The sequence below is a fragment of the Mus pahari genome, chromosome 3 (genome assembly GCF_900095145.1).
Source record: "Mus pahari chromosome 3, PAHARI_EIJ_v1.1, whole genome shotgun sequence".
NCBI classification, from domain to species: Eukaryota; Metazoa; Chordata; class Mammalia; order Rodentia; family Muridae; genus Mus; species Mus pahari.
The window spans coordinates 102,877,396-102,889,448 of NC_034592.1; the positions used below are offsets into that span (position 1 = coordinate 102,877,396).

The 12,053-nt window shown below is 39.3% G+C and overlaps 1 protein-coding gene across 1 annotated transcript in view; it reads right to left on the reverse strand.

The window, feature by feature from the left end:
• Positions 1–12,053, reverse strand: part of Ino80 (INO80 complex ATPase subunit) — a 97,504-nt gene that overhangs the window by 80,219 nt on the left and 5,232 nt on the right. The window contains exon 2 of the mRNA XM_021192643.2: positions 553–738. Coding sequence (XP_021048302.1) covers positions 553–695 — 143 coding nt within the window. The 5' untranslated portion in view covers positions 696–738. The remainder of the gene's footprint in view (positions 1–552; positions 739–12,053) is intronic.

Sequence of the window (12,053 nt, forward strand, 5' to 3'; positions counted from 1 at the left end):
AGAGAGAGAGAGAGAGAGAAAGAAAAAAAGAAAGAAAGAAAGAAAGAAAGAAAGAAGAAAGGAAGAAAGAAAGAAAGAGAGAAAGAGGAAGAGAAAGAGAAAGAAAGGAAAGAAAGAAGAAAGGAAAGGAGGGAGGAAGGAAAGAAGAAAAGGAAAAAAGAATTAAGTGATTGATTAAGGTTACTATAAATGAAAACTTAAAGAACAAATAGCCTTTGAAAAAGTTGATTTTTTTTTTAAAAAAGATTTATTTATTTATTATAAGTAATTACACTGTAGCTGACTTCAGACACCCCAGAAGACGGCATCAGATCTTGTTACAGATGGTTTTGAGCCACCATATATGGTTGCTGGGATTTGAACTCAGGACCTTTGGAAGAGCAGTCGGTGCTCTTACCCACTGAGCCATCTCACCAGCCCGAAAAAGTTGATTGTTTTATGTGAAAAAAAAAAAAAAAAGTACTAAAAGTAAAAACCATACAACTTTAACGTAAATCCTAAAGACAGGAATCAGAAATGTAATAAAACACTGTCAGAGATAAAATAACACACCTAGAAATATTCCTGTTGAAGATGGCTGATGTTTGTCGCAGAAAATGGTCCAACCGCAAGGCTCTCTCCAGGTACTGAAGATAAAGGGGCTTTGCCAGCTCAGTGCAGCTGCCATCGTCCCCGGCACCCAACTCCGAGGCCATAGAACAAATCTGTCTTCATGCACGAGGACCTCCAACTGCACAGCTGCAAAATGGAAATAAGTTAAAAAAAAAAAAAAATCAAAGATTATTCCTCTTCCCCTTCTCCTGCATGCTTGCCTTCAGTACAAACAGGAACCAGGCTCTCTCAAACACAAGACACTGTGACAGTAAGAAACGACAGAAAGTTCATTAGACACTTCCGTCTAGTGCAAGGACAAAGGATAGAAACACTATAATCTATAAAGCACTTTCTCAAACAAACTGAGATGTTATACTCACTTCCTATTTCTCCTCCATTAATAACAAGAATGAATGACAATTAACAAAGTTAAGTGCTGACTGTGTAATTGTGCAGGATAGTACTTGTTTCCAACAATTTTATTCATTCATAAGTTTGAAGAATCCTATCTACCAGAAGAATATATTATCAGAGTATTCTATAAAATCTCTCCTCAGAATAGGAATTAAAGTTTCGTTTTGTTTTTGGTTTTTTTTGGTTTTTCAAGACAGGGTTTCTCTGTGTAGCCCTGGCTGTCCTGGAACTCACTCTGTAGACCAGACTGGCCTCGAACTCGTTTTGTTTTTTTTTTAAGCAGATGTATCATAGACTAAGGAAAAGCATAAACTTCCCCAGAGTGGAACGACTCCCAGGAAGAATGCCTTCTTTTAAAATCTTATTAGAGCCAGGCATGGTGCACACTCCTTTAATCCCAGCACTTGGGAGGCAGAGGCAGGCGGATTTCTGAGTTCGAGGCCAGCCTGATCTACAGAGTGAGTTCCAGAACAGCCAGGGCTACACAGAAAAACCCTGTCTCGAAAAACCAAAAAAAATAAAATAAAATAAAATAAACAAATAAAAAAATAAAAAATAAAATCTTACTAGACTCATTCCAACGTTTATATTGGCTCACACTGCCATTTTTTTTAAGATTTATTTATTTATTTTATGTATATGAATATACTGTAGGTCTTCAGACACACCAGAAAAGGGCATCAGATCACTTTACAGATGGCTGTGAGCCACCATGTGGTTGCTGGAAATTGAACTCAGGACCTCTGGAAGAGCAGTCAGTGCTCTTAACCACTGAGCCATCTCTCCAGCTGGCACATTGCCATTTCTGAGGATGGAAAAACTATTACTACATTGACAAAGCAATTCACCATTGACTGGCCTGTTCAGAGGCTCTATATAATCTCTATGTCAGTTCCTCATAATAGCCTGATGTCTGTGTTTAGTCTACTTATGTGTTCTTGCACACATACAGACTTAGAAAAAAAAGTCTATAAAAAAAAAGTCTACTAGTGTAAGAATCTTTATATTATAGATCTATTACTAGTTTAGAGTTACAGAGCCTTCTTAGCCTGTGAAAGGCCCTAGGTAGGATACCCAGTACCAGAAACTCAAAGCCCCAATTCTTTACCACCAGCCTCTGTTACAGACAGCAAAACCAGGAAGTGCCATCATTAGGCTGACCAGTCTCCACTAGGATATTTAATACCTTCTCCCTTCAAATCCAGGTTTGAACTTTAAATGATTTGGTCACTTTAAACCACAAATCTCTTTTAGGAAGAGATAACTATGTACCAAACACCAAACTAAGGAGCAAATACAAGGAGAGCAAAAGTAGGCAGAGTACTCAACCTGGAAGGCAAAAAACATTCGGCTCAGACTAACCCTAACCCTAAAGCAGTGGCTCTCAACCTTCCTAATGCTGCGACCCTGCAATACATTTCCTCCTGATGTGGTGACGCCAAACACAGAATTATTTTCATTGCTACTTCATAGCTGTAATTTTGCTATAATCATATAATTACAAATCATAATGTGATAATATCTATGTTTTCTGATGATATTAGGCAACCCCCCGTGAAAGGATCTTCCTAACCTCACTCAAGGCTTGAGAACCCTGCCCTAAGGGTTCACTATAGCATGGAAACAGTCTAGCAACTTAACACTTAAGCCTCCAGCTTACTCAAAAGCACAGTGTTCTTGAGATAAAAAGTAATGCCTACATTATAAAAGTGCAGAACTCCTAGCTAAGAAAGGTTGTCCTTTCCGAAGTGTCAGAGAAAAAAAATATTGCCATCCTATAAGCACACTTTGTGATACTGTGATTATATATTTTCTTAATCCTATTCTTTTCTTCCTTAATGAACCCTGCATGCTATTTCTCAAATGAAATATACAGTTCTTCCTATGTATACACAGGATATTTATTTTAGAATCCCTGCAAAACCCATAGCAGTGGATGTGTTCACATTAAAATGGCACATAATCTGTTTATAACCCTTATATATCCTATTTAAGGTGAACCTCTCAGTTACTTTTATCTAATACACTGCAAATGCGACGCACTGTATTAGGAAGTATATAACTAGAAAAAGGTCTACACATGGTCTAACTTTTCCAAGTATTTTTGAATGTGGATGAATCTTCATAACAAACTTGAACATCAAACATGCCTGAAAGGGAGAGCACTTAAACCAGCTGGAGCTGCAGCTCAGGTGGAACAATGCTTGTCTTGCATGCACAAACTCTGTTCAATTCCCAGCACTACAGTACCATATGCCTGTAATCCCAGAAATGGAAAAGTAGAGCAAGGAGGATCAGAAGTTCAAAATTATACTCAACCAACACAGTGAAATCAAGACCAGCCTAGGAACATGTTACAAAAAAACACCAAACAAAAACAGGGTTAGTCTTACGGCTCAGCAAATAAAATCATGTGGCTGCAAGCCTGATGATCTGCGTTCAATCCCAAGGATATACATGGTGGATGAAGAGAACCAATTCCCACAAGTTGCCTTCTATCCTCCATAGCTGGGCCCAAACACCAGACACACATATACACACAAACACATGTTTGCACACAGACACAAATAAATGTTGATTTATAAAAACTTGGGGACTGCAAAGATGGCTCAGTGGAAGAGCACTGGCTGCTCTTCCAGAGATACTGAGTAAAATTCCCAGCAACTACATAGTGGCTCATAACCACTAGAAGATCTGATGCCCTCTTCTGGTGAGCAGATGTACATGCAGACACAACATCCACATACATAATAAAGTTTTTAAGGAATTTAAAGACTGTCACTATTAAAGCTGGGCATGATGGCACACACCTTTAATTCCAACACTTCTAGAAGCATGTAGATCTCTGAGATTTTGAGGCCAGTTTGGTCTACAGAGCAAGTTCCAGGACACGGCTGTTACACAAACTCTTGTTTTAAAAAAAAAAGAAAAATTGGGCTGGAGAGATGGCTCAAAGGTTAAGAGCACTGGGTGCTCTTCCTAAGGTCCTGAGTTCAATTCCCAGCAACCACATGGTGGCTTACAATCATCTGTAATGAAATCTGGGGCCTTCTTCCAGCCTGCAGGCATACATGCAGGCAGGATGCTGTATACATAATAAATAAATCTTTAAAAAAAAAAAAGAAAAGAGAAAAACCAAACAAACAAACAAAAATAGGGCAGCAGCAACAAATCTAAATCAACAGGTCCATCAAAGGAACACATCAATAAGAAGCATTCCCAATATCAAAGCTGGAACAACTTGTTTTTGTTAGCAGTTACCACTCCTTATCTATGGGTCTCTATTTTATATATATTTCCTGTATCAATTCTGTAACTGGTCATTTATCCAAGCAGCTTTAATTACTGTTCTATTGCAAGCAAACAAAAAAACCCCAAATGACCAAGGCAACATATAAAGAAAAGCATTTAAATGGTAGCTTGCTTAAAATTGCAGAGGGTTAGTCCATGATCATCATGGTAAGGAGCACGGAGGAAAACAGGAGGGCATAATGCTAGACCAATAGCTGAGAGCCTGTATCCCGATCCACAAGCAGAAGCAAAAAGAGAACGGAACTGGACCTAGTGGGGGTTTTGAGACCTCAAACCTCCACCCAGTGATACATACCCTCCAACAACAAGGTCACACCTCTTAATCCTTTCTACGAAATCCACCAACCGGAAACCAAATTCAAATATATGAAGCTACGGGGGGGGGGGGGGGGATGTGCATATTTTCCTTAGAACCACAACACAGCCCTTTTTCCTTTTACTGAAGATATATAGGCATTATTGGGGTAGTAATAGTGCACAACTTTAATCCCAGCACTTGGGAGTCAGAAGTAGTTGGACCTCTTGAGTTAGAAGCCAGCCTGATGTAGAATTCCAGGACAGCCAGGACTACACAGAGAAACCCTATCTTGGAAAACCAAACAAAGAGTTGGAGAAATAGTTCAGCAGCTAAGAGTATTGGTTATTCTTCCAAAGGTTCTGAGTTCAATTCCCAGCAACTCCATGGTGGCTCACAACCATCTATAATGGGATCAAATGCCCTTTTCTGTCATTTGGGTATACATGCAAATTAAGCACTCATATACATAAATTTATTTTAAAATCTTTAAAAAATCATTTAAGAGAAAACAAAACAAACAAAGATCTAGGCACCATGTGTAGTACATGATCTCACTATGTAACTTTCTTAACTAAAACAGCATGCATGTGTTATATATGTCCATGTTAAATAGGGCATGTATAGGAATCTGTATCTATATATTATGCCAAGCAGGCTCATACTGAAATAACCCCCTTTCCTTGCTTGCCTATATATTCCCACTGCAAAACTGGACATGATGGCACACACACCTTTAATCCCAGCACTTTAATCCCTTCATTCACATGGGTAAATGGATCTCCGAATTCAAGATCAGCCTGACCTACAGATTGAGTTCCAGGACATCTAGAGCTACACAGAAAAACCCTGTCTTGGGGGAAAAAAACAACTTCCATTTCAACAGTGATTGTGTCCAATCACTCACTTAGTTAATTATCGAGCTGTAGTATGCATACAACCTGCAGCCTTATTAAATACAACTTTATCAATTATGATTGCCCTGGTAGCCAGCAAGGTGGCTCAGTGGGTAAAGGCATCTGCTGTCAATCTTAGTTCAATGTCAAGGACCAGAGTAGGAGAGAACCAACTCCTGAAGTTATCCTCTAATGCCCCCACACATACACACACTGTGTGGCATATAGTGTATACCAACACAAAACAAACCAGGTATAATAAAGAAAAGTTTGAGTTATCAGGCTTATATATATACTCATTTGTCTCAGATTTCATTCCTTTTCAAGGTTAAAACTTGGTACATGTGTGCAGAGGCAGAGTGTCTGCCTCTATCTCATTCCATTTTTATTCTTTTGTATGTCTAAGTTTGTATGAATGTGAGCCATGGGTATGTGGAAATCAGTGCTTTACAAGTTTAGGGGTCAAAATTATTAGACTGGCTGTTTGGCAAGTGTTTCTATCTACTGAGCCATCTCAATGGCCTCTCCATCTTATGGTCGAGACAGGGTTCTCTCTGAACCTGGAATTTGCCAATTTAGTAGCTTAGTGTTGAGTTTGGTGGTTGCTCTATATTGTAATGCTAAATTCTGTACCTGAAGGGCTAGGTCCATGAGCAGATTCTCACTTTTACCAGCCTTTGTTGTGCAAAACCTTGTTCCTTAATTTAAAACTGTTTTGAGATCTGGTCTGTTGCAATGTATTATAATGCTAAATACTGGCCCTGGCTGACTCTGGCACTACAGGCTGAAAATACTTTATGTAACCTTGCCCCCTAAATTATTCCGGATTGATGAATAAAGATGCCTACAGACTACAGACTACAGACTACAGGCAGAAGAGAGATGGGTGGAGTTTTGGTTCCTGCGGAGGTCAGAGGCAGGAGACCAAGAGGAAGAGAAAAAAAAAAAAAAAAAACATGGCCCAGAAGGCTGGCCAAGTGGAGTAAGAGCAGCCCAGGCAGAACATGGAAAATTATAACTCGGAGTTATTGATAGGGAAGTAGATACTAATAGCTTAGAGGGTAGATATCTGCCCAGCTCTAGAGCTTTAAAGGCTCGAAAATATAAAGGCTTTGTGTCTTTTATCTGGAAAATAAAGGATCTAAGGCAAGATAAAACACCTGATTAAATATTTTCTACAAGCTGGGCTTGGTGGTGCATGCCTTTAATCCCAGCACTTGGGAGGCAGAGGCAGGTGGATTTCTTTTTTTTTTTTTTAAAGATTTATTTATTATTACATCTAAGTACACTGTAGCTGTCTTCAGATGCACCAGAAGAGGACGACGGATCTCATTATGGATGGTTGTGAACCACCATGTGGTTGCTGGGATTTGAACTCAGGGGCAGGTGGATTTCTGAGTTCGTGGCCAGCCTGGTCTACAGAGTGAGTTCCAGGACAGCCAGGGCTACACTGAGAAACCCTGTCTCGAAAAAAAAAAAATAAACAAAACAAAAAAAAAACCCCAAACCCCCATATGTATATAATATATATGTGTGTGTATGTATACATGAATGTATATATGTATGTGTGTATACATATGTATATATGTATGTGTGTATACATATGTATATACGTATGTGTGTGCATATATATATATATATATATATATATATATATATATATATATGTATGTATGTATGTACATATATATTTTTTCCCCCCCTACAACTTTGGCAGGGCCAGCAAGTCTCTAGAATTGTGCTATCCCCACCTCCAGTACTGGGACTCAAATGCATGCCTCTAAACCCATTTTTTTTCTTAAACTTTTAAATCTGGTCCTCATGACCACGTAGCAAGGACTTTAACCCACTGAGTCATCTTTCCATCCCTCTCTTCTTTTACTAAGATAATTTCACATATTTATAAGACCATTAGGGTCTCATTCCTTCCTGGGAACCTTAGACTTCATATAGTGATGTTTTTACTTTAATTTGCACATATTTACTGGACACAGTGGCTCATGCTTGGCACCCCAGCACTCTGGAAGCCTAGGTATACAAATAGACTAACAGCCAGACTCTCGGTGTCCCTTGAGTATGGCAGTGCTCAAAAAACTGCTGCTGTGGAGAGCCAAAAGGTACTCATAAGCAGGCAGTGAATGCTGGGTAAACTGAATACGTGTTCCTAAGCCATTAAATGTAAAATGCCTTCATTTATTGGCCAGATCTGAACTAGGGTTGTTGAATCACACACCTGTGATTTTATAATCCTTAAATTATATCAGGCCTTATTCTTAACTACCCTCTGCTCTAGTAAACTTAAAGAACTATACACTCTTTATTCTATATATCACCTATTTTGTTAATGCTCATATACTCATGGCATGAGTAGGAAGGGCAGGGGGTAACTTTCAGAGTTGGTTTTCTCCGTCCACCATATGGATAGAGGGAGATAATTCACTTGGCTTCAAAAGCCTTTACCCACTACGCCAACTCTCTGGCCACACCTACCACTGAAGCCAATCAAGCCTTCATCTTTCAAGCAGTTTTAACTCTCCAAGATGTCTGTTTTTAACCAAATTTACAATTAATATCCTATTTTAGTCTAAAGATAGAACTCAAAGCCTCACACATACATAGTAGGTAAATATTCTGTCTTCATCTTTATATGAAAATCCCACCACTGCCTTCATCATTTTCTACAAACTCCCCATATGCTCAATACGTTTGGGTTTTGTTGTTGTTTGAAGTATAAACACTGGAAATCATATAAAAGTCTAAGAGTAAAACCAGAAATAATGGCTCATACCTGTAATCACTACACTAGAAAGGTAGGAATATTTAAAATTCAAGGTCATCCTCTGCTACATAATAACAAGTTCAAGCCCTACTAGACTACAAGGGACCTTGTCTAAAAAAATGACAGGAACCAGGATAGCTGAACCAGGGTCCAGCTTTTCAGTTTACATTTGAGATGCCCATAAAGGAAAGGTGCCTTGTCAAAGACACACAGCCTGGCGGTGGTGGCTCATGGCTCTAATCCTAGCACTCAGGCAAAGGCAGAAGCAGATGATCTCCAAGTTCAAGGTCAGCCTGGTCTATAGAGCAAGTTCCAAGACAGCCAGGGCTACCCAGAAACCTTGTCTCAAGAAAAGATACAAAAAGGTTTTAGTTTTGAGTATGTGTGCTGTCAGGAGTACTACAGACTGAACCAAGGGCAACTGAGCTGCACTTCTGGACACATTTATTTTATAATTTTAATTTTTTTTCCTTAAAATGTATTTACTATGCATGCATATGCCTGCATGTAGAGAAAAGCACAACTTTTGGGAGTTGGTTCTCTCCTTCCACTTTTGTTGATGTTGTTGTTTGTTTTTTAATCTTATGTGTGAGTGCCTAGTGTCTGTGGAGACCAGAAGAGGGCATGAGATCTCCTGGAACTAGAGTAAAGGACAGTTGCCCCAAAAGCTGCCACGTAGATGCAGAGAATTAAACCTGGCATCTCTACTTGTACAGAAAGTGTTCTTAATCACAGAGCCATCTCTCAAGCCCCAAACAATGGTTTTTAAAACATGGTTTCAGTAGGTATCCTTGCCTGGCCTTGAACTCATTTTCTTTTTTCCTTTTTTTAACATTTATTTATTTTATGTATATGAGTACACTATAGCTGTCTTCAGACACACCTAAAGAGGGCTTTGGATCCCATTACAGATGGTTGTGAGCCACCATGCGGTTGTTGGGAATGGAACTCAGAACCTCTGGAAGAGCAGCCAGTGCTCTTAACCACTGAGCCATCTCTCCAGCCCCTTGAATTCATTTTCTAATCCAAGCTGGCCTCCAACTCCAAGCAATCTTCCAGCCTCAGCTGTCCAGGAGCTGGAAATTACAGGTACCCCTCTTGCTTCTACCTCCAACTTAAGTGTACACCACAATACCCTGCAAAACCATACAACTTCATTCTTGGGAAACAGAATTCCAGTGTCCAGCATTCCATGCTAATCAACACATTAAGGAGGAGCCATTCAATGTAATGCTTTAGGTAACACCCATGAGGTTAAGAATTCAGCTGTATAAATTCAAGGTTCAGCTGCTCATCGTGTTTTTTTTAGAGGAAAAAGAATTGCTGGGCATGGTGGCACATGCCTTTAATCACAGCACTCAGGAGGCAGAGGCAGGTGGATTTCTGAGTTCAGGGCCAGCCTGTTCTACAAAGGACAGCCAGGGCTATACAAAGAAACCCTGCCTCGAAAAAAAAAAAAAAAATTTAACCATGAAGAACTTTGATGCTACATAAAGACTGCCTCCTGTATAGTCAGCACAGAAGACAATAATAGAAAATAAACTGAGAAGTAATAGAAAATAAACTGAGAAGTCTGATATGAAGAACATTGAATGTGATCCATATTTTTAATAGATTAGAGGGAAAAGTGAACTGTATGGCATGCTTTTATATACATCACAAGGACTAGGAGTCTGTGGATGGGTTCTAGAGCATGGTTCTTACATTTATGTGTTTATGTGCCCTGACACCCTTTGCAATCTAATAAAACCTGCTGTGTTAACCACTTCTCAGAATAACACACGTCAGTTCTAAGTGCTGAGGATCAAATTTAGTTCCCTGTGCACGCTAGACAAGCACTATATAACTGAACATAGGACATAGGACATAATTATAATTTTTTCTGGTATTTTGTTTTGATTTTTCAAAACGGGTTTCACGGTGCATCCCTGGTTATCTCAGAATTCACTATGTAGACCAGGTTGGCCTCAAACTCAGAGATCTGCCTGAGGGACCTATTGGGACCAAAGGCATACACCACCACATTTGGCTAAGAATGTGACTTTTAAATTTATAAAACATAACATACACTTAAAAATTGATTTAAAAAATTAGCATTTTATTACTGAGTTTAATAAGTACAGGTAATACAGCCAGTACGCCCTACAGTGTGCAGCCTACATTAAGAATTGAAGAAAATGCTTACTCACTTACATGTTATTAAGATGTAAATTGTTTCCACCCAAACTCAGAACCTTAATAACACTTGCCCTAGAGCTGAAACTGTAACTTAATGATTAGAGCACTTGCCTCCCATATATGGCACCTGAGGTTGAATCCCTAGTATTCAATCCCTAGAATTCAACCTAGGTTGAAATCCACCCAGTTCAGGTGGAATGAGGAGTCAGACAAGGAAGGAGGAGGGGGGGAGAAAGAAGCTATAGAGTCCTGGACAATATCTAAGGTATCATCAGAGAAGCACCAGTAGCTTCCATAACAAAATTAGGATTACTGACTATCAGGTCATGGTCACAAGAAGATGAACCTGAATTCTTATAGAAAAAGAGCCAGTGACAATTTAGGGGAAACCCTGGAAGTATACTTATGATGACACTGGTTTGGGTTGGCAATATAGTTCCAATTGGTAGACCTCTCATGTTCTAAGTATCAGGCCCTGGATTTTAACCCCATCACCATATAGACTGGATATGGTGGCACATGTCTATAATTCTAGCTCTTTGGAGATGGTGGCATAAACCAAGAATTCAAGTTAGCCTCAACTGACAGCCTAGGCTACAAGAAAACTTACCTCAAACAAACAAAAATGTTCTTTAAAATATTTCTGGGAAATTCAAAAAGAACACTGCCACTTATTGGCCATCTGATTTTACTGAATATTATTTTGTCACCTGTAAAATAGGGATTAATACCAGCCAAATTTATTAAAAATTCACAAGGTATTTACCTTGCTAACTAGCTTATTATTTACTTATTAAACAAATTTATATATAAATCTATATATTTAAATATATTACTAAATATATTTACTCATTTATATAATTTTTTTCTTTCAAGACAGGTTATCTCTTCAAAGCCCTGGCTATCTGGAACTCACTCTATAAACCAGGCTGGCCTCACACTCACAGATCTGAGTGGCGGTAGTATTATGGGCATACACATGACTGCCCAGCTCATTTACTTAACTTACCTAGCTAGAGACATGGTTTGAAGTGACCCAAACTTTGGGTCCTTACGTGAAATGGTACCATGCCCAGTACCATCTCACCATGCTGGGGATCAAACTCAGGGCTTTGTGCATAACAGGCAAGCACCCTTTCAAACTACATCCCCACATTCTACATCCCAGCACTCTACATCCCCACACTCTACATCCCAGCACTAACTGCCTTGTGATAGGTTTGTAATACCGATGCTTCATCTCTTCTCATCTTCTGGATGCTAGCACCTATCATACCAAAATTCTGAGGTTTAATAGTCAACTTTAAAAACTGTCCTCATGCCGGGCATGGTGGCGCACGCCTTTAATCCCAGCACTCCGGAGGCAGAGGCAGGCGGATTTCGGAGTTCGAGGTCAGCCTGGTCTACAAAGTGAGTTCCAGGACAGCCAGGGGTACACAGAGAAACCCTGTCTCAGAAAAAAAAAAAAAAATCTCAGCACTCAGGAAGCTGAGGCAGGTGGATCTCTGTGTTCAAGGCCAGCCTGGTCTACAAAATGAATTCTAGAACAGACAGGGCTACATAGTGAAACCTTGTCTTAAAAAAA